The sequence below is a fragment of the Chanodichthys erythropterus genome, chromosome 13 (assembly GCF_024489055.1).
Source record: "Chanodichthys erythropterus isolate Z2021 chromosome 13, ASM2448905v1, whole genome shotgun sequence".
NCBI lineage: Eukaryota > Metazoa > Chordata > Actinopteri > Cypriniformes > Xenocyprididae > Chanodichthys > Chanodichthys erythropterus.
This window is the reverse complement of record NC_090233.1, coordinates 4,844,485-4,870,272: the sequence shown is the minus strand read 5'-3', so window position 1 is coordinate 4,870,272 and position 25,788 is coordinate 4,844,485. Positions and strand designations below refer to the sequence as shown.

Genomic DNA, 25,788 nt, shown 5'->3' with positions numbered 1-25,788 from the left:
AGTAAATCAATTGCCCTGAAGACTTTTAACGACCTTAAATTTATCTGATGAGCATGAGCGAAGTGGAATAATGAAAGTGATCAGCATGTTTGATATTCAAACGGTAAGCACACGCTGCATTGTGTGTGTATCTGCAGTCTGTTTCCCCTTTTGAATGACAAATATAGACAAATTTATATGAAGAAATAGGTAGTTGACTCCTTTACGCAGGAGCAGAATGGTGTGTTCAAATGCAGCTGTTTTGCTCTGATGCAGGCGACGCGAGGCAACAACACAGTCAGCTTTCATCAGCTCTGGTTCTTTGGTGTCTGTTTGGTGTGTGAAATTTTTCACTACCTGTTCATATTTCGGAGCTCCAACTCAATGAAACATTCACACGCAGCATCTCATTTATTTATGTCAACACAGCAAATGATGTGATAGGCTACTGGTCACGGAACACACAAATAACATGCAAATTTTACAGTCATAACGTGTGAATTTGTATGTTCATTAATAAATATCACTCGCAAATGAATATATTTAGTCGCAAATGCGACCGTTTTAGGCGCAGTCTGGAGACCTGGACTATATTTTTTTCACTGTGGTTTTAAACAGAAAATACTCAGCAATGGTGCTGACTTATGAATTTGCACATGGTTTGTCTTAAAGCACATTAAAAACACCACATAGACATATAAACAACATTAAAATCTTGATTTTCACCACAGGGGGTCTTTAAGGATTTAAAAAAATCTGTCTCAACTAATGCTGTAAACTATATACAGGGAGCCCTTTCTTTCACATTACTATAATATTACAGGTTACAATTAACAATATATGCAAATAACGTGCATATTAGGGGTGGTTAATCTGTCTGATTTCCCAATTCGATTCGATTACGATTATTGAAGTCCCGATTCGATTACAGTCGATTTTCGATTATTAACGATTCTCGATTAGCGATTATTGATTTTCCATTTCACAACAGTAAACGAAAATACACTACAAAGTGATTGCAGTATTAAAAAAAAAAGTCAGCTACTGAATTACTTAACTCTTTCATTGAGTAACAACAACTCAAAGCACTTTCTGTGTCTTGTAGATATAACTTCAGAATTATTTGTATGTAGCTTATGTTCTGTAGAACACAGAAATGAATACATCACATTGTGTTGTGACTCATCAAGTTGAACTAAACAATAACAAATAAATGAAAGGCTTATTTCCTTTAGGAAGTAGATCAGAACCAACATACTGTAGAAATTGGACAATTTTCTTCTAGAAAGACAATGTGTTCAGGTGGAGGAAGACTGCAGGTTGCAGTCGAAACATGTCAAGGTAAAGAAAAAGTTTCGGTGGTTTAAATCGGCGCTTGTGACTTAAAGTCGAGTGCTTTTACTGTAATTTAGGCAGGCGCGCTCATAATAGAAGCGATTGAGAGCGCGGCTCATGGTTGCATAGCAACGACAGACGCCACTGGAGCGAAAGCGCATTGGAAAGGAGAATGCGGCGCGGACGCGATATGTGAATGCCCCTTAGAACGGCGACTTTTTCTTTGCATATCAGACAGGTAGCAACTAGAGAATAAGAATAAGAATAATTTAGCGGGCCGGATTATGTTTTATTTTTGAGATCAGTTGCGGGCCGGCAGTTTGAGACCACTGATCTAACGTCTTTGCTGCTTACTTGGCGGCCACGGCCAGTGCAGCTGGCATCCAACTTAAAGGTGCATTGCTGCCCCCTACAGTACTGGAGTGTGAAACAGATTAGTGGGGGAAAAAAACAGATGATGACTGCGTGCGTGGCGGTGGGTGGTGGGCCGGCCCGCCGGCCGTCCTGGAGTACCGGCCGTTCTGTGATTCTCCAGATCACACAGATGGCCAGTCCGCCCCTGGCTGGGTGGATCGGTTGGTTGCTCGTTCCTGGTTCTTCCATTTTACACACCTGCTCTGGCTGCCGTTACACGCGCTTGCTAACTGGAACTGGGCGCGTTCGTGACGTTCAACTCCCGGTATAACATTTTTTACAAAATAAAATAATGCAAAAAAATAAATAAATAAATAAAAAATCGATTTTTGAAAATTTAATAATCGATTCATACTCGTCCATAACATACTCGCGATTAATCAATAATCGATTTTTTTCACCACCCCTAGTGCATATATTTAGTGAAATGCTCCATTCTAGAGTTCATTTCTCTAGTGAACTAACATGCTGTGGACACTAAATGAAGAATTTGTCAGAAGTAAATACATACGTGAGAGATTATTCTCAAGCTGTTTTATTGATGTCTTTCAGTGATAGAAACACTGGTAATCTGGTTGAGAGATTTCAAGTAATCATATCTGTGCATAGATCATCTGTTCTTCTTCTTCTGCAATTTTTCCTGTTGTGGCGGTTGGCAAACAGCATTGCATTACCACCCACCCCTTTCTGGATTGGAGTGTGGATCGCCTGTGACTGACTGTATTCGTCGTCTGACTGTATGCCGTACCGTGACGGTTCGGGACGTACCGTTGTACGTTACACCCCTATTAATTAGATTTCCATTTCATATAAATGCTGTTTTATTTTACTTTAAAACAATCTTAAAAAAATATATTTTTTTTTATTATATTAAGCAACACAACCATTATGAACATTGGTAATAATAATAATAATAATAATAATAATAAAAAATTGAGCACCAAATCAGCATATTAGAATGACTCCTGAAGGATCATGTGACACTGAAGACTGGAGTAATGGCTGCTGAATATTCAAAGAATGCCTTTTAAAATATATTAAAATAAAAAAAAAAGTTATTTTAAATTGAAATAATATTTTATAGTATTACTTTTTTACTGTAATTTTGATCAAATAAGTGCATCCACGGTGAGCATAAGAGGCTTAAAACATTAAACAAAACCTTAACAAAAACATAAAAAAAAACCTTACAGATGTTTTAAGGGTATGTTAATTAAAGTTTTTTTTTTTTTTCAATATGATAGTATTGAGAATGTTAGAGGAGAGAGAAAATTTACTTAGTCATCATGAAAATTGTCATAATGTCATATTTTTTAATGCCTTTTATTAGATTAAAAATGACCAGGGCTGCGTTTCTCGAAACCATTGTGAGATAAGTTGATCGCAGCAACCATTGGTTCCAGTGTTTGTATGACCGACTTAGGTGTTCAATGTTTTTGAGAAACGCAGCCCAGGACAATTGTGACCCTGGACCACAGAGAGTGTTTTATACATCATCTGAAAGCTGAATAAATAAGCTTTCCATTGATGTATGGTTTGTTGATAGGCAATATTTGGCTGAGATACAACTATTTAAAAATCGTGAATCTGAGGGTGCAAAAAATTCAAAATATTGAGAATCACCTTTAAAGTTGTCCAAATGAAGTCCTTAGCAATGCATATCCACTCACAAAAAATAAATTTACGGTAGGAAATTTACAAAATATATTCATGGCACATGATCTTTACTTAATATCCTAATGAATTTTGGCATACAAGAAAAATCGATAATTTTGACCCATACAATGTATTATTGGCTATTCCTACAAATATACCTGTGCTTATGACTGATTTTGTGGTCCAGGGTCACATTTATTGACAGACTTTGTGAGAATCAACCTTTGTGTTAATTATGTAGTGTTACTTGTGATGTTGTTTGAAATAATAAAACAAATCTTCCTCTCTTAATCCAGCAAACTCCTGTTCACATTTCCTGGATGGGCATCTGCTGTAACTGTTCTTCAACAGGTTGGTCTTATTACTTTCATTATTATTATTTACATTTAAATCTACACATATTCATAATTGACTAATTCAAAAATAGCACTTAAAAAAAAAATAGCACAAACTGAATCCATGAACATGGTTGAGTTGAGTAACAAATAAATGCACTGCATATCTATAACCTTTGCACAAAACTATCAAAGATGCTAAAATCCTCTAAAAGCTGTTGCTTCCCATTTACACAGCTTTGCTGCTGAAAGTATTAAAGTTAAAACAAAGTCAGTTGGTGTACAATCCATCAACCATCCCTACTTTAATAGATCAATGACAGGGCTACAGACTGCATCTAAAACGCTCACATTTGCGACCAAAAATATGAATTTGCGTGTGATGTTTTTGCTGATATCGCCACTGGCATCAATATAAATATACATGTTATGATTTAAAAATTTGCATGTGATGTCTTTTTATCTACGTGTTCTGTGATGAGTAGCCTGTCACATCTTATGTTAACGTAATAAAAATGAGACAATGCATATCAAAAAGTTTCAGTGAAAAAAAAAGAAAAAAAAAACCTTGTTAAACTCACTTGTGTTTGAGTTTGAGAGCTGAAATACACATGGAGAAAGTGTGGATCAGCATTCTGTCGGAAAAGCATGTCAAAACGAAAAAATATGCGTGAACTTCACATTATTTGTAGTGCACCTGTCATCCAGTAATCACAATCAGCTTTGTTACTTTTAATATGTGTGACGGAACGGCTGCCTCTCCCTTATTGTCAGCGCCACCCCGTCCTTTAAATCGCCGCCCTTCACCAGGTTCCCGACTGGAGTGGGTGTGAGAGAGAGGAGGGGATGCTGAAACGACCAGGTCTGGCGGCGTGTGATGAGGCACACCTGAAGATGATGAAGCCCCATCACCACCGCTGTTAAAAGCTGAACGCGCCTCTCCTCGGGAGACCGGTCTCTTTCCCGTGCATGCACGCTGGTGTCCTCTGAGGTCCAGGAAGGGAGTGCGGAGGGACTCCTGCACCGCCACAGATGCGAGTCGCCAGACCCACGGTCTGGAACGGGAGAAGTATGCGTAACGCCGCCGACAGGTTAGGGTGCTGGGCCGCTTTTCCCCCTCAGTTGTCTTGGCTTAAAGAGGACGAGCCGCTGTGCCGAAGCCGCTGCCCCTCGCGCCTTGGACCGAAGACAGAGAGAAGTGCGTGCGGCCGCAGGACCCCGCCTCCTTACCTGGACCCATCCTATCCGTTCACTGCCCTTCCTTCACGTTTTCCCTGGCACGACGAGGACACCAGGTCCCCTGCTTATTTGGACACTTTATTTTCTGTTTTTGGGGGTTTCTGTTTATTTGTGTTGAATAAAAGCCTCTCCGAGGCATGACGCCACACCCACTGTGTCGGTCGTTTGCTCCTCCCGCCACAGATGTTCTGGATCCCTCCACACCCAATTCCCCCATCATCCCAATCGGCCAGCACCTAGAGGTCGAGGTAGGCCCTGTTGTTGCACATTCCAAATGTCAGGAGCCGCCCGTGGAGGTGGGGGTAATGTCAAGGAGTCGCAACCATCACAGACACCAATCAGTCCCATCATCACTAGATCCGCCCACTCGTTCATTCTCCCCGGAATACTGACTCGCCACACCAGCACCTCCTCATCGAGTCACCACATAACAGCCCTCACAACCTGCACTCCATTGTCTGGTTTTGTCTCTCTATACGAATGGACTACCTACCTGATTACTCACCTGCCATCCAGAATCCTGTCTTCCATCACCAGTCTTCTGTTGTCTACTCCTTACCCTTTGTGTGCCTGTGTGTCAATCTTTAGCCAAGTCATTCAATAGACTCTCTGGAACTGCTTTACTCACCATTGCTGCATTCAGTTCCGTTTGAGTATCACCTGTTGAATAAACTTTGCTTTTATATAACATACCTGTCTGCTGCCTTGTGTTCCGTGACAATGTTACATATTCATTATATTTTTACTTAAAGAGGTACTTCACCGCTGGCAAAACAGACTTTATGGTGTTTCTCTGAAGCGCAGATTTGTGACCGCAGTTGGCCCGACCCAACGGACCAACAAACATAATTCATAATGGGAAATATGTTATATAAAAAGCAACAGTATCTGATTCTGTGAGTGAGCACATTAGTTTACGCTGTTGAAAACCAAAAAGCGCCTCTTCATCTTAAAATTTTGTGTAACACAAACTTGAGGAATGAACTCTGACGTAACTCTGCTATGTGACCATAACCAGTCTAAAAAAATTAAAATTTACATATACTACCGACATTGTAACACTACAAAGCGCATGGAAAATCAGCATAATTACACTTTATCCTGTTGTCTACGTGATGAGAGAATGAAAGGAGCTAAAAATAAAATTCAACACTGCATATATATTGCATGCTTTTCAAGAGCTGCCTTTCACCAATGATGCTGATGTTGTAAAATGAGGGTAGATGTAAACGCATGATAGGATAACTGAAATGTTTGAAAAATGTGAAACATCTCTTTATTATTTGGCAACTAAAAAATGATTTGGCGCCTTTTTTGTCTTATTGGAGCCAATTGCTCCTTAATTGATTGATTTATTTATTTTTTTCAATTGATATTTTCAATTGAATGATAACTACTGTGTAATGTGTTCTGTCAAAATGAATCTTTTTAGACTCCAGCTGTGGATGTTGTGGGTGTGGGTTTAGCATCTGGTCAGATCGTCATTCACAATATCAGATTTGATGAAACACTGATGAAGTTCCGACAAGACTGGGGTCCAGTCACAGCTTTATCCTTCAGGACAGGTAATGTTGTTACCTAGGCTTCACAGTACTTCACAGTGTATTCTATACTTTTCAGCCCATTATATTGCACTTACTTTGTCCTTGCTATGCAGATGGGCATCCAATAATGGCATCTGGCAGTCCTATCGGACACATAGGGCTGTGGGATTTAGAGGAGAAGAAACTAGTCAGTCAGATGCGAGATGCTCATGCAACAGCCATCGCTGGCCTCACATTTCTTCAAAATGAACCCCTCTTGATCACCAATGGAGCGGACAATGCTATACGGGTTTGTGTTATTTGCTCAGGCTTGTTTTTTTTATAATGTAAATTATTCATATGTGATTGCAACAATAGAATGCAAATGTACATTATGCCATTAAACAATGGTGTGTATGACATAGGTGTGGATTTTTGATGTTGCCGGAGGGGACGGCCGTCTTCTAAGACATCGGATTGGTCACAGTGCTCCACCAACAAAGATTCAGCACCATGACCAGAGTGGCTTGCACATTCTTAGTGCAGGTACTGTCATAATCAGTACATTATGAAGACACAAGGCATACGAGTGCAGATAATTGTGTTTAAGCATAATGATCTTGATGCGTTTACTCCTCATAATAGGTCAAGATGGTACTTTGCAGTCATTTTCAACCGTTCATGAAAGGTTCAACAAGAGTTTGGGGCACGGTAATAACTACTTGGCATTTTCTTGTTAGTGCATGTAAAGGTAAAGTGTGTAATGCCTTTGTATCTAGCAGCACCTTAAAGAATTGCATCAAAATTAATTACATTTTTATGTTTTCTAAAGTGTTTTTTAATGCTTTGGTGGGGTGTTCTTGAAGTTTAATATTTTTATACTTTTGAGCTTAATAATTTTGTGTTCATTCAGGTTATTAGTAATAGCGATGCTTACCTTGTTTTCCAGACCCTCTTGAAAAGCCCTTAAAAATCAGTCCCTTCAAAGTCAGTTATTTGCAAAAATGCTTATTATAGGTAGTCCAACCCCCAAATTCACGCCATTGATTTCCCAATGCTGTTATATCTGTCAGTTAAACAAACAGCAATCTTAAAACAATCTTTACGCTCTTCACAAAGTCAGCCTACAAATGGCTTTCTTGTCTTTGCCCATTAAAATAAGGAAAAAGTATTTTTAATAGTTTAAAATTGCACACTTCACCTTTTAAACACTTAATTATGGTAATTTTCACATTATAAAGACTGTTAATGTCAAGTAGTATCTGTATTGTATAATACTTCAGTGGTTGTTTTTATCAACAGGCACCCTTAACAAAACAAAAGTTAAAAAGAAAGGTTTGAGGAACGACATGGAAAAACTTCCAGTCATCACAACTTTTGCCTCAGGTGTGATTTTATGATTTAATTTTTAAATTAATAATGTATATGTTTAAAATGATTAGATGACAATTCTGTCATCATTTGTTCATCTTTGGAACACAATTGAAGATATTTTTAATATTCTCTCATTATTTTTGTCCATCAATTTGCAAGTCTACAAAACCAAAATTTGTCAAGCTTCAAAAAGTACATAAAGACATTGTAAAATTAATTCATATGAATGAGGTGATTTAGTCCAAGTCTTGCTTTATATGATAACAGATTTAATTTAGACTTTAATTAGCATTTAAACATTGATCAACACACATGCATAGAGCACATTAAATATAGTAAATGGAAGCTCAATCATGCATGCTTGGCATGGGAACAAACCCATGCACATACATTTGGGCTTCCTATAAATATTGAACTCCTTAAAATATCTTCACTTGTTTTCTGAAGATGAATGAAAGTCTTATGGGTTTGAAATTACATGACGGTGAGTAAATGATGACAGAATTTTCTTTTTTTTTTAAAACTCTGATCATATCTTTATATAAGTTGGAATTACCTTATAAATAACTCAATACAACTAAAATATTAAAAGCCATAACTGTGTAATGCTGCTGATATGCATTTAAGCCTACTGATGTTATTTTGTATAGAAACGGCTCGTCAGAGTGACTGGGATGGCATTATTGCATGCCACCGTGGTTTCCTTATGACTACGACATGGAACTACCAGAAAGGTTCAATGGGTGCTCACAGGTTGGAGCCTGAACGCTTTAACAAGAACCGCAGCCTCAATGTCCATGCAACCGTAAGTGTGCAGACACTTTGGATAAAAGCGTCTTCCAAATGAATAAATGTAGATGTGATGTTTGTGTTTATGTGCTATATAACAGATGATTTCAAATCAGATTTGTTCATATGTTGTCCAGGCTGTGGATATCACCTCTTGCGGGAACTTTGCAGTGATTGCGCTGTCTTCAGGACACATTGATGTGTACAACATGCAGTCTGGTTTTCACCGAGGACATTATGGAGAGGACAAGGGTGAGTTAACCCCATCTTGATCATCAGATGTGTAATGTGTGTCAATTTCAAGTCTGATCTCAATATCATTTTGTGTGTGCGCAGCGCATGCAGGGCCTGTGCGTGGGGTCGCTGTGGATGGTCTGAACCAGTTGACTGTTAGTGTGGGAGCAGATTGCCTTCTGAAAATCTGGAAGTTCAAATCCAAGGAGGAGTTACATACACACAGCCTGCCAGCTGCCCCGGCTTCATCTCGGCTTCACAGGGACAGGTATTAGAGACATTAATTCATAGTTATTTCCCCGCCAGTTTTTATTTTAAATGCAGTATGATTAAATAAAACATATTTAATGTTTTATTAGAGTATAGAAGATTTTACCCTCTATCGGTTGAGATATAAATTTGCAAGCTTAGCAGAGTTTTGTTAATTAGTTGGGCTTCATATGATGGTTTGAGGCTTAGCCGGCTGTGTACCTGTTAGGCCTGTCGCACTTTATTAAATTACCGTCTGATCGCAGTTAATTGATTTAACTGTGGTTATTTCAGACAACCACAATTATTTTGCTCTTTTAGAAGGCACAAGGAGAAGACATACACCAAAAGACCCTCGGTTGAAATCGTTTTCAAATGCACGCTTGCTTTCGCTTTTGAATAGGGCTGTGTATTTCCAAGAATCTAGTGATACGATACGTATCACGATACAGGGGTTACGATGCGATTTATTGCGATACTGTAAGAAAGGCGATATATTGCAATATTTCTTGTTTATTGCGATATTTCTTGTGTCATAAAGAACACACCACCATATGCATAACCTTACAAACAACTTTATTTTATTTAATCAATAAAGTATCATTTGCATTTATATCATTAATCACTATTTTCTGCAATCTAAGGGAAAATAGTAAAGTGACTGCAGGATTCTTTGTGTATATGTTTTAAAGGTTCACAGTTTTTAATTTCTAAACTATTTAACAACTAGTGCATAGTCCATTTCATGACTGAATGTCTGTTTTATATTTAATACTGTAAAGCTGCTTGCTTTAAAGCCATCTACTGTATTAAGTGCAATTTAAATAAGCGTGCCTTCACTGAAGTGCTGAACAGAGCTGGTGCATACATATCCACAACGCTATGATCAGATGCTTTCTTTATGCTGCCACCGCTGTCATTTTTGTTTTGTTTATTTTGTTACTGAGAGGAAACAACTTCTTCTTTCGAACGCCTCTCTCAGGAGCGCGGATGGTATCGGCAGATTCAATGTTTCCCGAGTTTTGGATTATATAACGGTCTATTTTGCAAACAACTGACTCTTGTCGATCTCCTTAGTGGGTTCTTTATAGCAGAAGACAAAATGAGTCAACATTCAGCTCTGTATGCCGCGGGAGCGGAATAATTCTATTGTCAGTGCCGCTGGCATCGCCTCCGCTTTGGGGTGTGTCTGTAGTGAGTGTTTAATCTATGTTTTTTTCAAAGCACGGACAATATACTCCTCAGAGATGCACACGATTACATTTGGAAATAGGCAAGCTTTGTTTGTCCCAAGTAAAGATATCCTGTCAATTTTGTAAACTTCTATAAACCCCGCCAGTATAATCACAATGAAAGCATCCAAACAGCAATATTTGACATACATATATATATATATATATATATATATATATATATATATAACTGCAGAACATCCACTGTGTAAACAATATAATTTACGCACTAAATCAGCATAAACTCCAACACATTTGCATATTTTTAAACGCTCAAGACAGACGTCACCACCTGAACCTCACAGAGATTGGCTGCCGCCTGCGTTTTCCGCTTGCTATTTGCATAAGGTTGAGAACTGCACAACCTTTTTGATGCTCTCGGCCGCTCTCAACGCTTTCTCCGATCCGCTGTCAAACCCACAATGCACCGCACAAGCAAAGCTCGACTTCCATTGGAATCAATTGAAAATGCTCGTTCTGCTCCGTCCACTGTAAAAATATATGGCAAAGAAATAATAGTCAAAGCCCTAAAACGGACAATTAATCATCAAAGCCCTATTAATCATCATAATTATTTACAAATTATAAATATTTATTTATTAATCATCATCGTTTGGAGAGAAGTATAAATCAACAGTCAACCATATTCATCATATCCTATCCTTGAGTGGACGCCCTCCTGTCATGCATCAACACCCTTTTACCATTCCATTATAATTACATATTAGAATAAGGAACATTTCTCAAAATGTTCTGTTGCACCTTTGTTCAGTTCATATACTATCCCCCCTTTTATCATTAACTGACAACTAAATAATAATAAAACAAATTTAAGTAATTTCATAACATTTATACTCTTCATTCCTTATTTTCAGATAAATGATCACTCTCTTAAATTTGTGAAAGAAGAAATTCTTAGGCTATTCTAATACACGTTGTCTGTTCATGTCTTGTGCAGATATTTTTCTGTGCTCATTTGGTTGTATCATAAACTTAAAGTCCCTGTAAAGTCAATTCTGAGAATTCTTTCTAAACACATTATAAATGTTACAAATGTATTGCTGAAACACATTACAAATACTGTGAATTGTGCAATGCTTAATTGTGAAGTTAGAGCGTTAAACAGTTTTTCACCAAGTCTCTGTCCTGGATTTTTTGGGTGGAGCTAAAACGGGGGTCTGATGACGCACTTGGACCCCCGGGCATAGCCCCTCCCCTAACACTATATAGAGACAGAGCGTATTTATGTTAATCTGAAAGCCACGCCCACCGGGGGGGAAAACAATCCAACCGTCTCCATTGAGTTTGTATTGCGTGAGGCTGCCTCCTTATGTCTTTTCTGACTTATTACAAAAAACAGAACAATGTCTAAAAGCTGCTGTGTGACAAGGTGTACAGCTAACAAACTTACAAAACCCAGAAATAAGATTTTATAAGCTTTCGACCCCCAAAAACAAATGTTTAAGGACATAAAAGTGGAAACAGGCAGTGAGATAGAGAGCAACGGGTCATATTACTATAAGAAATGCATTGGAGGGGAACGTAATCGTGACAGGTGAATAATTCTTTGACATGGTAAAAAGTAATGAATGGTTTGTTTTTGTTGGTTTGTTTAGCATATGTTGTCACTGATTACAACCCCCTCCAGTGTATTTCTTAAAGTAATTATGACCATTTGCGCTGTCTCACTGCCTGTATCCACTTTTATGTCCTTAAACATTCATTTTTTTGGGATCGACAGCTTATAAAAACGTATTTCTGGGTTTTTTTAGCTTGTTAGCTGTACACCTTGTCACACAGCAGCTTTAGGCATTGTTCTGTTTTTTGTAATAAGTCAGAAAAGACAAAGAGGCAGCCTCATGCAATACAAAGTCAATGGAGACGGTTGGATTGTTTCCCCCCCCAGTGGGCGTGGTCTTCAGATTATGACGCATGTCGCTCTGTCTCTATACCTGTCGCTGATGCTCTGAGAGTGGCGCCGCCTCTAACTCTACAACTCTTCAATCTCGAGTGTCATGGTCATTACAGTTATACAGCCCCTTTGCACATTTAGCTAGTAATGCCTTCATCACGCAAATGCATATTACATGGTTGTTAAAATATACAATACAGCTCGGTCTCCTTATTTAAATTTCATAAAACGATGATACGAAGGATTCTAAAGTGATTGTTCTACACCGGATATTTTTAAAAACTTTCATCAGACAGCTGGGATTCACAGATAATCCGCTGTTTTTGGTGAATGTGACTGAACAGACCTCGGCCCCCCTCCCCCCTCGGCCTTCCTACTGTCCCACCAACAACCATAGGCTGACAACCGTTGACAGATATGATATGGAGCCGGACAGATTCTCTCCCGTCCCGGCCTTCATCCTCCTGTCTCGCGGCGCCGTCATTTGTCGACTCGACAACAGTCGGCAGTACGTGCCCACCAATGAGTGTAAGTTGCCGTGTGTGCTTATCAGTAGGTAGTCCTAGTCCACAGTAACTCTACTAAATTTGCACCCCTCTAACATGATTCTTTTCATATGCATCAGTATGTTTGACACATTAGACAAGTCAGTTGATGGGATGGCAGCTCTCGCGAGTGGGTGTGGTTTCAGCGCCGACAGCGGACACGCCCCCAGCGTTTGAGAGCAAAGAGCGCTGTCTATTTTTTTCGAGATTTTGATGACTTATTTCATTTACTTGCAGATTTTTTTTAATCATTAAAATTTGGCTGGGTGGTTAATAACACATTTTTCTGTGGTGTGACAAACTCAGAACACATACTTTAAAATGACTTTACAAACACATTCCCTGGAGGAATGGCTAAACAAGCAAACACTGTTACTGCATTCCTGGCATGGGCCAGGCCCCCAGTCACTTGTCAAATGCTAAACACGGACATTGCCTTTAATCACAAATACCAGGATATATACAATGGTTTTTAGAAAACTATGATTTCCAATTCCAAGAAGAGGCATTGTAAATCCACTCCTTTCACTACACCCCTCACTATTTCTTCTAAACTCTTTTGTAAATAGAAATAAAAGATACATTCACAATCAATTCAGTCATTTTCCCACTAAGACTTAATAACCCCTTTGTTAAGCTTTCTTTTAAACACATCTATTTATAGTCATTATAGCCCAGATAAAAAAAGAACATAAATTAACATAAATTTTGTTAATGTTAAAAACAAAAAACAAGAACTGTCAGATTTTCATAATCCTCTCATCACTTCATAAATCTCCTGGTTTGATGCTGTGTAGTAGGGCATCAGCTGCCTTTCCTTGAGCTGCTTTCACCGCCACACAAATGTTAGACAGGAGAGAAGACATTTCCTTACAGTTGCTCAACATGTCATGTTCATATAATTCGGTTGATGGCACTCATTGTTTGGAAGAGCCCCATTTATGGGAATGGAAGGGGCTAAACAACATCTCAAAAAGGGCTTAAATTGGTTCTGGGTCTCTTCCTCATTCTCATATACATTAGGACTATTGGTAGGCCTTTATCCAGTTGAGCCCACTGTCCTCGCAGCATTTGGTCAATTTATTTTTTGCCATATTTTGTAAGCCTTAATCTATAATCTATTGCACTATATTATTTGGACCTGGTCCGGTAAAGAGTCATGCATTTCTCTCTTACTCAGAACAACTGTTACAGCTATATATATATGCATATTGTAGCATCTATAGTTCTAATGTCTGCATTAGGATTTTCAAAACCCTCAAGTTCCTTCAATAATAATCCCTAGATTAGATATTTTCACAATAACATACCTAGTGAGAGTCCCTATAGTCTATATCATTAGTTAAGAGATTTTCCTCTTTTCGATTTACATATACCTTAAGTTTCTAACTAATCAATAACCAATCAAATCATGAGATACTCAGCTTAAACCATTAGTTGGTCCACATCTTCTTCCAGGTGTGTCGATCATCTTGTTTGCCAGCATGGACATTCCATCTTCACCAGAGTGACTCTTTGTGAGCCATTGCAATGGGCTTTCCCTCGTTGGTGAGGGAGGGCATTACCAGCATGGACCTTTGATCCCTCACTTTATGCTGTATGGGGTTGTTGAGGCTGTTTTTTTGTAGACTAAGGTGTCACACTCTCCAACCATTTAGCTGATTATTGCAATTAAATGCGTTTTCAAATATACAACTTTTTATTAAAAGGAATTCCTTAAGACTTAAATCTTATGACCTTATTTTTATCTTTTGTTCTTTTCTTAGATTAAAAATGTCAAGATCTTTAAAGCTGTTTTAAAACAGTTTGCATTTTGGAAATGCATCGTCATGAGAGTGTGACAGTGAAGGGAGGGCATCCTTCCTCGCTTATAGTCTCATCTCTCAGAATGTTATTTCTCTAGGCCAATGATGGTATTTTCAACCACATGGACAATTCCCCCTCCTTTTCTGTTTTAATTTCTGATTTACTGTTAAGCACTTTGGATCAACTACAGTTGTCTTGAATATGTGCTATATAAATAAAATTTGACTTGACTTGACTTGACATGTGGTACATTCTTAGACTTGTTCATCATATTTTATCCTTGAGTGGAGGCCCTCCTGTCATGTACCTACGCCCTTTTACCATTCCATTACAATTACATACAAACTAAATTCAGAAGGCTTTCCACAAGGTTTAGGAGTGTGTTTATGGGAATTTTTGACAATTCTTCCAGAAGCGCATTTGTGAGGTCAGGCATTGATGTTGGATGAGAAGGCCAGGCTGCCAGTCTCCCCTCTATTTCATCCCATAGGTATTCCATCAGGTTGAGGTCAGGACTCTCTGCAGGCCAGTCAAAGTCCTCCACACCAAACTCGCTCATCCATGTCTTTATGGACCTTGCTTTTTGCACTGGTGCACAGTCATGTTGGAACAGGAAGAGGTCATCCCCAAACTGTTCTCACAAAGTTGGGAGCATGAAATTGTTCAAAATATCTTGGTATGCTGAAGCATTACGTGTTCCTTTCACTGGAACTAAGGGGCCAAGCCCAACCCCTGAAAAACCTCACACCAAAATCCCCCACCACCAAACATTACACTTGGTACAGTGCAGTCAGGCAAGTACCGTTCTCCTGGCAACCACCAAACCCAGCCTCGTCCATTGGATTGCCAGACAGAGAAGCATGATTTGTCACTCCAGAGAACACGTCTCCACTGCTCTAGAGTCCAGTGGCGGCGTGCTTTACACCACTGCATCCAACACTTTGCATTGCACTTGATGTTGAATGCAGCTGCTCGGCCATGGAAACCCATTTCATGAAGCTCTCTACGCACTGTTCTTGAGCTAATCTGAAGGCCACACAAAGTTTGGAGGTGTGTAGCTATTGAATCTGCAGAAAGTTGGCGTCACCACTAACAGTTAACATTGGAATATTTAGTAGTGAAAATATTATGAATGCACTTATTGCACAGGTGGCGACCAACATGTATCACGGTCCCACGCTTTAATTTACTGAGCTCCTGAGAGTGACCCATTCTTTGTAGAAGCAGTCTGCATGCCCTAGGTGAATTCAATTATTTAAAGGCGTGTCCCAATACTTTTGGCAATATAGTGTTCACTGATGATGAGCCAATAAAATATGACCAGTCACAGATGAAGCGAATATCATTGATAATCTCCTAACAAGGCTGCATATTAAGCTCTGGGTTAGATAGTCTCATGTAGCCAGACATTCAGACTGATGGCAGAAGGCAGCTTTCATTGGCCAAAGACCACCCAAGAGGACCTTTGACTGACATGTAACGCAACCAATCATGGTTTGTTTTGATCTGCATCATGTTTATGGCCGTGAAAATATTAAGTTGATGTCCCTACAATGCATGCATGATAATGCCCCCCGGCATGCATTTAATAAATTATTCATTCAAGAATATTGTGCAAGTTTACTGCAACAATGGAGCTACAAAATTCACATATTTTGAGAATCCAGCCTTTAGTTGATCCTGGTAAGCGCTCATTGTCACGGTTATAAACACCACGACTTTCTTCCACAAGGGGTTTGGCGTCATGGCATTTATTTCCAGGTGGACCTTTAAAGAACGTGACTATGGGTTAGATGTTACATTAGATGGTAAGCAGACACTCAGTTCTCCTTATCAACATGTTGAATACAGGAGAAATGGGCTGGACTAAAGATCTGATTGACTTTGACATGGGCCAAATTATTATGGCAAGGCATCTGGTTCAGAGTATCTCTGAAATGGCAAGGCTTGTGTATTGCTCCCGGTCAGCAGTGGTGAAAATGTACCACAAACCAGCCATGACTGGTTTGGCTCCCAAGACTCATTGTTGCATTAAGGCAAAGGAAGCCTATCCAGTCTGGTCCAAGTCTACGGTGGCACACAACATTTTAATGATGCTTATGGGAGGAATGTCAACACAGTGTGTTGCACTCTGCTGCGTATGGGGCTGTGTAGCCGCAGGCCAATCAGAGTGACTATGATGACCCCTGTCCACCATCGAAAGCACAATGGGCACAAGTGTTGGAACTGGACCTTAGAGCAGTAGAAGAAGGTTGTCTGGTCTGATGAGTAATATTTTCTTTTACATCACATAAATGGCCATGTACATTTGTGCTGTTTGCACACTGCAATTTTCGATTTAAAATTTCAAACATTTTGGATCTACCTGGCTGCAATGATGATAAGAAAAAACATCTTCTTTAAAGGCTTCTTTTAACACTTTATTTTGGGGTGCCCTTGTTAACAGTGTAATTAGACATTTAAATACTGAATAATATGTACTTCCTATAGGATTAGGGTTAGTTGCATGCAATTATGCATAATTTACTTATTACTATAGCAAGTACACGTTACATATGTACACTGTACATATGAACAGATGATTATTATTATTATTATTATTACTAACCCATGTCATAGAGACCTAGTTAGGATGACAGTGATGTTGATTTATACTTGATCTTTCCAAACAGTGGGATGCTTGCTATCGCTCTGGATGATTTTTCCATTCACATTCTGGACATGGAGACCAGGAGGATTGTTCGTAGATTCTCTGGACATCGTGGGCAGATCAACGACATGGTGAGCGTCAGTTTCAACTACATAATTTAAATTTGACTAGTCTTTGGCTATTCTCAACCATTAATTGTATTTGGAATGACTCTTAGACAACTATTGTGGTTATTTTTTTGTCATTGTTGGAGCTTGACAGGTCCTGGTTACCATTAGTTTTCGTAATGTGTTCTGTATAACAAAAAGTCGTATGTGTTTTGCATGAAGGAGAGTAAATTATGACTTTTTGTTTTTGAGTGATATGTTTGGGTGAATTAAATTATGAAGTGTGCATTGCGCTTTTTGTCCAGACATTTAGTCCAGATGGACGTTGGCTGATTACAGCGTCTATGGACTGCGCCATCAGAACATGGGATCTTCCCTCTGGCAGGTACAAAGTTTAGAGCATAAACCAAGGCTTTTCAACTGGCAGCCAGTGGGCTCTACAATTAATAGATGAAATTGCTGTACAAGCAAACTGAATCTGCTGATGTATGAATGGCTTTAAATTTGAAGAATTAAACAATTTTCAAAACTTTGCTGAAATACCTGTTGTACACTATCTATAAGAGCCTTCTCTCATCAGATTGATTGATAGTTTATACTTTTTAGTAACTGCAAATGTGGTATATGTGTCTTTTTGCTGTAAAATTTTTAGTTTTTTTTTATAAAGTAAATTTGCAAATAATAATTATATTGTTAGTAATATTTCAAGATGAATAATTACTGGACTGAAGAAACTTAGGTTTACTTGATTATCCATAATTATTTTTTAGAACAATAATTAAAAATGTGCATATCAAATATGATAAACAATTTTTTAGAAAGGTTTTTTTTTTTTTTTTTTTTACTCTCAAGCATCATTGTATTGCATTGCATATATATTGCATGTTTTGTCCCCCACAATAAAAACTAGAGCTTTGGTCATAGAACAAAGTATTTATCATCTTACTAAGACATTAACCTACATTATTGTGGCTGATGAGTAAAGACATAATAAAAGTGCTTTGCAAGTCATTATACATGAAACCATGAAGGTGGTGCTTCAAGCTCAGATTGTTCAGATAGTCAGAAAATGTACATACGGATTGGACATGAGAAACCTATTTCTTCTTTTGTTTATAATAAATGCCACTATAATTTATGTTTGTTTTATGCTCATGTTTTTTCGTCCTGTTCTGAATACTGTTAAATGTAAACAATTTGTAGTGAGGAGTGAGGGGAACTAAAATGTATAGTTATGCTGTATACAGTGTCTGTAAACATTTTATTGAATTTTACTATTTTTTAAGGTATTTATTGTTCCTTGGCAAGACCATTAAAAAGCTTCAATTGAATGCTTCTAAATATTTTAACAATAGGAATGTTTAGTTGTTGTCTGTTAACATGTTCCTTTATAGTGGAAGTGCTAAGATCTAATGAAAACTCCCTCTCGATTTTTAATTTTTGGTAATCTGGCCCTGAAAGTAGTTGTCGAGCCCAGGCATAAACCTAAATTTTTGTGTGTCCTGTAACATGTATGTCACAGGTAATGCATAGTGTGGTAAGTGAGATTGCATCATTGTCGTTCTACTACAAACCACTAAAGTAGCCTTTTGAAGGAGGGAAAGACCAGGCCAGTCCAGTGACACCTTTTCCACTTTCTATATTATTGACTGGTTAGATATTTGTGATGACCTTTTCTGTTTCTGTCAGTCACTGATACTTTTCAAAGTAACCAGTGAAACCAAATTCAGAGATAATTATTATCTTTCATAGATATGGCCATAGTGACATTTAGTATGTCGGATATTTTTTTGTTTGTCTAACGGGGATTCCTCCAGCCGATGAAGTCCCCTCTGGCAAAATTGAATGATTGAATGATTTCCTCTAACACTTTCACACCCTTCCACTTTCTCTTGCTGTCTTTCATAGTTTGGTCGACTGTTTCCTGGTAGATGGGGCAGCCGTCAGTCTCAGTATGTCCCCTACCGGGAACTTCCTGGCTTCGTCGCACGTTGACGGTCTAGGTGTTTATTTATGGTAAGAGATTGTCTTGCAGATACTGTCAACTCTTGTTTTTACTTTTTCAATTAGTTATTTCGAACACATAAGATTAAGATTAGAGCGGTTGAATTTTGGTAAACAATTAGCACAATTATCATTCATCTTGACTGAGCAGTGAAAAGGCATTGCGGGTTATGAGTTCATGAGGTTGCAAAATGAATCTGCTAAATGCATAAATGGCTTTAAATTTGAAGAATTAAACCTTTTTAAAGTAATAGTTTATTTAGTTACACACATACATGTGTAGTATAGAAAATATATATCAAAACTTTACAGAAATATCTGTTGTGCACTATCTACGACATGCCTTTTCTCATCACATTGATAGTTTATAATTTTAGTAAGTGCAAATGCCGTACACCATGTCTTTTTACCGCTACATTTTTAGGGTTTTTTTTATAAAGTAAATTTATGATTAACATTTATATTGTTAGTAATATTTCAAGATGAATAATAACTGGACTGAAGCAACTTAGGTTTACTTGACTATCCATACATAATTTTTTTTAGAAAAATCATGTTAAAATGTGCATATCAAATATAATAAAATATTATTTTTAGATATGTTTTCTGTACTTCTCTCAAGCAACATTGTATTGCATTGCATATATATTGCATGTTTTGTCCCCCACAATAAAAACTACAGAGCTTCGGTCATTGAACAAAGTATATAGAGTGACAACTGATCTTTTAATTCAACCACATATCTTAACCACTACAAAAAACTACCTTTCTAACCATTAATAAATTTATGACAATAAGGTTCATTAGTTAAACATTACTTAAAGTATTAACTAACATGAACTAACCCTGAGCAATATCTGTTACTATATTTACTAATCTTTGTTAACACATATATAATACAGTTGGTTATTGCTCATGTTGGTTCACAGTGCATTAATGTTAACAAGATTTTAATAATGTATTAGTAAATGTTGAAATTAACATTAACAAAGATTTATAAGTGCAGTTCATTATTAGTTCAAGTTAACTAGTTAACTGATGTTAACTAATGAATCTTATTGTAAAGTGTTACCAAATTAATAGTATGGTAGTGTGCTGTTCCAAACATAGCCTCTCATGACCCAAGTACCATGTTTCAAAGAAGTTGCTCTATGAAATATTGTATATTTGACCTAAGGAATATTGTTCTGCTTCTTTTCTAGGTCCAATAACACACTGTGCAGTATGGTGTCATTGCGCCCTCTACCTGCAGACTATGAGCCAACTGTGATCATGCTGCCAGGCACCTGCCCGAGCAAAGGTGCAACCACAGTATCATAATGATTATATTTTTTAAGATCATTTAACTTGATAATAAATCCCTTTGATTTTGTGCTTGTGAACAGAAACAGAAGAAGAGGAAGTTTTAGATGTTGACAGCTCTGAGATGGCTGAGTATATTTCACCAGCACAGCTGGATGAACATCTGGTCACACTCTCACTGCTTCCTGACTCTCGCTGGAAGAATCTGCTGCATCTGGATATCATCAAGGTATTATGTGTGTAAAAATGACAAAAAAACAAAAGTGCTCAAGTGTTATATTTGATATGCCACTACAAACCCTTAAAATGTTTAAAAATCATTATCTACAGAAAAAGAACAAACCCAAAGAGCCTCCAAAATTACCCAAAGCAGCACCCTTCTTCATTCCCACCATTCCAGGGCTGGTGCCCCAGTTTGCTCTACCCATCACACCTTCAGAGGACCAGGTAAACTCTCCTGATGGTGTCTCTCTTGAGTTTGGTATAGTATTTATTGATGTTGAAAATATATCAATGTGAAGATTTATACAAATCAGGTGTTTTCAGTTTTCTTTTCAGTTTAGGTATAATATTGACTGGAAAATATTTATAATTAAGTTGAAACTATATAAATTTTGAACTATATGTAATATATAAATATAATATGAATTATGTTTATTTTAGGGCTGTCAAACCGATTAATTGCGATTCATCATCTAACATAAAGGGTAACACTTTACTATAAGTTTCATTAGTTAAACATTAGTTAAAGTATTAACTACAGAGTGCTCACCTCTTGCATTGTCAATACAAGATCTTGACCAAAAAATGATGCACCTCAAAGAAAATAAATGTTGTGATGTTATTTCCATTAAGAGGTGCATCAATTTTTGGTCAAGATCTTGCATTGACAATGCAAGAGGTGAGCACTCTGTAAAGTTTCCTCCAGCACATCCCAGAGACTTTCAATAAAATTAAGGTTTAAATTTAATTTTCAATAAAATTAACCTCTGATTGGTACTCAGAGGTACCAATTCATGTGTGAAAATGATTCTTCATGCTCTCTGAACCATTCTTTCACAATTTTAACCCTGGAGAATCTTGACATTGTCATCCTGGAATATGGCCATGATGTGTCTTCCTACATGGTTGTTTAAAGGTGCTATCGAATGAAAAATTTAATTTACCTTGGCAAAGTTGAATAACAAGAGTTCAGTACATGGAAATGACATACAGTGAGTCTCAAACACCATTTTTTCCTCCTCCTTATATAAATCTCATTTGTTTAAAAGACCTCCAAAGAACAGGCGAATCTCAACATAACACTGTTATGTAACAGTCGGATTCGTTAATATGTATGACCCCAATATTTGCATATGCCAGCCCATGTTCAAGGCATTACACAAGCCAGTATTAATGTCTGGAGCTGCACAGCTGAATCATCCGACTAGGTAAGCAAGCAAGGACAACAGCAAAAAATGGCAGATGGAGCAATAATAACTGACATGATTCATGATTACATGATGTTTTTAGTGATTTGTGAATTGTCTTTTTAAATGTTTCGTTAGCATTTTGCTAATGTACTGTTAAATGTGGTTAAAGTTACCATCGTTTCTTACTGTATTCACGGAGACAAGAGCTGTAGCTATTTTCATTATTAAACACTTGCAGTCTGTTCATAAACACAACTTCATTCTTTATAAATCTCTCCAACCGTGTAGCATTAGCCGTTAGCCACGGAGCACCATCAAACTCATTCAGAATCAAATGTAAACATCCAAATAAATACCATACTCACATGATCCGATGCATGCATGCAGTATGCATGACGAACATTTGGTAAAGATCCATTTGAGGGTTATATTAGCTATGTGAACTTTGTAAATGCACTGTATTATAGTCGAGAGCTCGGGGGGGCAGGGGGCGAGAGGATTTAAAGGGGCCGCACACACTTAATCGGTGCATAGTTAATGATGCCCCAAAATAGGCAGTTAAAAAAATTTATTTAAAAAATATCTATGGGGTATTTTGAGCTGAAACTTCACATTCAGGGGACACCTTAGACTTACATTACATCTTGTAAAAGCTGGTTCTAGGGCACCTTTAAGAAATGAAAAGCTACACACTCCATCTTTTAAGGGTTAAAAGAACCGTTGCCAAACATATAACATGCTAAAAACATAATAATCACTGTAATAATGTTCCATTCATAGATTAAGTATTTGCCTATTAAAATCCAAACAGCGACCTTGTTTTGGCTGGGAAATTTTGTATTAATTAAACACACAATTTTATGTTAGATGTGATTAATCGCAATTAATCGATTTGACAGCACCAGTATATTTATATAAAATGCATGTTTGACATTTTAAATGTTTTTTTTTTTCTTAGTCTAAAGTTGTCAACTTGGGAGTGTTGGCACAGAAGTCCACCTTTTACCTTCTGCTTGAGAATGCCTTAAACAGCAACTCATGTAAGTCCCTTATGCTGTTATTTGAAATGATTCTGTACTGTTGAATTTGCAACACATTGACTTTGTTGATCATCTGTTTTCTCATGATAGATGAGGAGCCAGTGAAGCTGTTGAGAGAGTTGGGCCCCTCTGCCATTGAAACAGAGCTTCGGGCACTGTCTCCAGATATGGGTGGAGATGTCAGAGTTATGCAGAGCTTCCTCAAGATGATCAGCAGCATTCTTCAGTCCAAAAGAGATTTTGACCTGGCTCAAGCCTACCTTGCATTGTTCCTCAAGGTACGATATAACCATCTGCTGTTGTTTTTTGCCTTAGATTTCAATAAAATTACACACACTTTTTAAAATATAAACTTCCTACCACATTAGCTTTGGCTTTAGGTTCCAATATAAAACTATAAGACTTTTTTCTTGGACCTGCTAGTTTCTGGCCCAACTAGCAATGAATGCTGGTTGCTTGGTTTTGGTTTCCTTCTAATCACGCTGGGAATCCCCCATCCACAGTCAGTCAGTGATATAAAATCCTGTCCCACATTGCTGTATATTAATGGTTTTCAAAAATGATTTTATTATTTTAATTATATTAATCAATAATTATTTTCCAGAGGTAGTGAACATTTTCTATAAACAATGAAGGGCTCAATAATTCTATTGAAAACAAACTCCTCCACACTTACACTTGCCAACCATGATGTGTATTGACATGTATACAGTGCTGTATATAGTGGGCTGTCCCGGAAGTACTGGCACTTCTGTATTTTAATCTGTAGCGTACCCTCACTTTTTCTTACTGTTATAAACACCTTTAATTAAATTAACATGTTAAATCGACAGCCCGAATATAAATACACTGTTTCGCTATATTTAATATGACATAAACATAATAATCTTCAACATAATAAGCATAATGATGCCAAAACATTATGACCACCTGCCAAATATGCTGTTGGCCTTCTACATGCTGCCAAAACAGTGCCGACCTGCCCGAGGCATGGACTGTATGGAACCCCTGAAGGTGCCCTTTGTTATCTGGTACCAAGATGTTAGCTGCAGATCCTTTAAGTCATGTAGGTTGTGAAGTGCAGCCGCCATGGATTGAACTTGTTGGTCCAGCACATCCCAAAGATGCTCATTTGGATTGAGATCTGGGGAATTTAGAGGCCAGGGCAACACCTTGAACTCTTCATCATGTTCCTCAAACCATTCCTGAAGCATGTATACAGTGTGGCAGGGTGCATTATCCTGCTGAAAGAGGCCAGTGCCATCTGGGAACACCGTTGTCATAAAAGGAAGTACCTGCAACAATGTTTAGTAGTCTGCAACAACATTTAGGTCAAATTTACATCCACGTAAATGGCCCAGCAGAACGTTGCCCAGAGCATCACACGCCCTCCACCAGCTTGTCGATGTGTAGTGAGTTTTTTTGTCGTTGTTTTAAATGAGTTTATTTTAAACACAGATAGCAATGTTGCGTGCTATCAACACCCGGGTGATGACGGCGTAAATGACTGGTCATAGAGACACGTCATTGAACATTTGTTTACAACGAGTGACTGTTTTGTCCATGTTCTTTTGATCATCGCTGTTGTAACGTATTGGGAAACTAGAATGCATATCCATGACTGAAACGTGCATTAGCCAAATTCGTCTGTCTGTTTTGCACATTGTTTTCGACAAACCATATTATAGATGCGTCATCAGATTTGGGATGAACCGTGGTGTAAGCTCGTGCTGAACCGTGGGTGGAGAACCGAACGGTTCGATTTTTGTTTGTTTATTTATTTATTTTTTTAAATAGTGAACCGTCCCACCCCTATTTCCAGTGCTGGAACAAGCCTCTGAAATCTGATCTGGCACCTCATCATCCTTATCGCCCATCTCATACACCACTGAAAGATTCTTATGTTTTGATCTGTGTACATATGTTCAGGATAATTAAGTGTAGTAATGATAATGTTGTTAATAATTTGCTATGGCAAAGGGTTAGTTCATCCAAAAATGAAATTTCTGTCATTAAGTACTCACCCTCATGTCATTCCAAACCCGTAAGACATTCATTCATCTTCGGAACACAAATGAACAGGTGTAAAGAGTACCTGAAAACCATACTTGAGTAAAAGTACTGATACCTTACATCGAAAATGACTCCACTACAAGTTATAAGTAATCAATTCCAATTCAACTTGAGTAAAAGTCTTAAAGTATCTGATTTTAGCAGTACTTAAGTATTTTACTCATGCTGAAGGTAGGCTCAAAGATGCACTAGTCCTCGACACCTGAGAGACATGCCAGTGAAAATAAGAAACAATTGATTTGTAAGATGAGAAATCAAGTTTATATTTATCAAGGTCGACACAACAACCTTTTAAATGTCTATAAACTCTCAAGTCTCAGTTGAGCTCAAGTGCACAAAAAGGCCATAAGTAAACCAATATCCTTCAAAATCTTGTCAATATAGCGGATAAAACAATGTTAAGTAAAAATAAATAGTCAAAGTCCACTGTATGTGCTGGTTTGAGCCTCATCACCAACTGCAGTCATTTCCTCATCTAATAAATCAAACGCCTGCGATCAGCAACTACCTGCTCATGCACTCACATTCACGTTAAGTAGCCTTGTAGACATGTTTTGGGGGAGTGAAGGCAAATTGCA

General features: G+C 37.8%; 1 protein-coding gene across 1 annotated transcript in view; it reads left to right on the top strand.

Annotated features, from left to right (window-relative positions):
- wdr36 (WD repeat domain 36) overlaps positions 1-25,788 on the top strand; it is a 50,064-nt gene that overhangs the window by 19,364 nt on the left and 4,912 nt on the right. Inside the window, exons 6-22 of the mRNA XM_067406440.1 lie at positions 3,681-3,735; positions 6,391-6,523; positions 6,616-6,791; positions 6,907-7,027; positions 7,127-7,192; positions 7,784-7,867; positions 8,506-8,660; positions 8,782-8,896; positions 8,981-9,146; positions 17,295-17,403; positions 17,685-17,764; positions 19,288-19,395; positions 20,586-20,683; positions 20,769-20,914; positions 21,016-21,132; positions 23,056-23,137; positions 23,228-23,415. Coding sequence (XP_067262541.1) covers positions 3,681-3,735; positions 6,391-6,523; positions 6,616-6,791; positions 6,907-7,027; positions 7,127-7,192; positions 7,784-7,867; positions 8,506-8,660; positions 8,782-8,896; positions 8,981-9,146; positions 17,295-17,403; positions 17,685-17,764; positions 19,288-19,395; positions 20,586-20,683; positions 20,769-20,914; positions 21,016-21,132; positions 23,056-23,137; positions 23,228-23,415 — 1,999 coding nt within the window. The remainder of the gene's footprint in view (positions 1-3,680; positions 3,736-6,390; positions 6,524-6,615; positions 6,792-6,906; positions 7,028-7,126; positions 7,193-7,783; positions 7,868-8,505; positions 8,661-8,781; positions 8,897-8,980; positions 9,147-17,294; positions 17,404-17,684; positions 17,765-19,287; positions 19,396-20,585; positions 20,684-20,768; positions 20,915-21,015; positions 21,133-23,055; positions 23,138-23,227; positions 23,416-25,788) is intronic.